This window comes from Nanorana parkeri, unplaced genomic scaffold (assembly GCF_000935625.1).
Source record: "Nanorana parkeri isolate BGI_ZX_2015 unplaced genomic scaffold, ASM93562v1 scaffold1119, whole genome shotgun sequence".
In the NCBI taxonomy this organism is placed as follows: domain Eukaryota; kingdom Metazoa; phylum Chordata; class Amphibia; order Anura; family Dicroglossidae; genus Nanorana; species Nanorana parkeri.
Window position 1 is genome coordinate 294,310 of NW_017307387.1, and position 1,099 is coordinate 295,408.

The following is a 1,099-nucleotide window of genomic DNA, read 5'->3' on the forward strand; positions in this document are numbered from 1 at the left end:
GGGTGCAACGGTACTGGGCTCTGCTGTGTGTGTGTGTGTGTGTGTGTGTGTGTGTGTGTGTGTGTGTGTGTGTCACCGAGACACACAGATGGTGAGCAGAGAGTGAAGTAACGGTGCTCTCATGTATGTTCCATTGTGATGTCCTTCACCCTCTGCATTGTGTCATTGAGAATCCATGTTTTGTAGTAAATGTCTCTTCTGTGCGGCCTCTTGTGTGCCAGAGATGCTTCCAGCGTGTGCGTCCGTCCGTCCTTCCGTGTATGTACAGCTGATGTTGTATAGGTATGGTGGGGTGTTGAGATGTGAAGTACTATGGCAGATAGCTCTTTTAATGTGTAGTCTCTCTTCCACTAGTGACCCTGCCCGCTGCTATCATGACTTCCTCTGTGCCCACCACAGTGAGCGGTCACATGATGTACTCCAGTCCGCACGCTGTCATGTATGCTCCCACTCAGGGTTTGACAGATGGGAGCCTGGCGGTGCTCAATGCCTTCTCCTCGGCCTCCCAGATGCAGGTGTCCCACTCGCAGGAGCAGGGTAAGGCCTGAGTGATAACTGCATGCTGTACACTGGCACTCTTCCTCGCCTACCCACAAGCCTTTGCAGGGTTGGAGCTTCTGACATTCAGCATGGTGTGTGTTCTCTTCTACACGATGTTGCTGTCTGCTTAATGGATCTGCTTTGTGTCCTTGTCACAGGTGGAGTACAGCAAGTTTTCCTCACAGGGCCGCCTGGCACCGTCCAGATTCCAGTGTCCGCAGTACAGCTTCACCAGGTACAGAACCCAGGCATCCCCGGTTTGTGATTGGCCGTTCAGTCATGTGGGGGCTGGTTGGGTAATAATGTTGAAAAGTGGAGATCCAGAGAGATATAAAACAAATTTAGGCCCCTGTCACACGGGCGGTCCGATCGGGTCAGTCTGCAAGTTTTTGTGCCGGATTGGGGGGTAATCTGATGTAAATGGACACATATCACAAGATAGAGGAGGAAAAAATTGGATAGACACATATATGCCAGTGTCGCATATGTCAATCCGTACTGCCCTGATCAGGAGGGGGGTCACAGACCCCCCTCCTGATCAGCACAGACTGCCCCCCCC

At 52.1% G+C, this 1,099-nt stretch overlaps 1 protein-coding gene across 2 annotated transcripts in view; it reads left to right on the top strand.

The window, feature by feature from the left end:
- The window catches only part of SRF (serum response factor), a 27,361-nt gene that overhangs the window by 25,575 nt on the left and 687 nt on the right, over positions 1 to 1,099 (top strand). For both annotated transcript variants that reach the window (XM_018567940.1, XM_018567942.1), the window contains exons 5-6: positions 355 to 537; positions 699 to 775. In XM_018567940.1, coding sequence (XP_018423442.1) covers positions 355 to 537; positions 699 to 775 — 260 coding nt within the window. The remainder of the gene's footprint in view (positions 1 to 354; positions 538 to 698; positions 776 to 1,099) is intronic.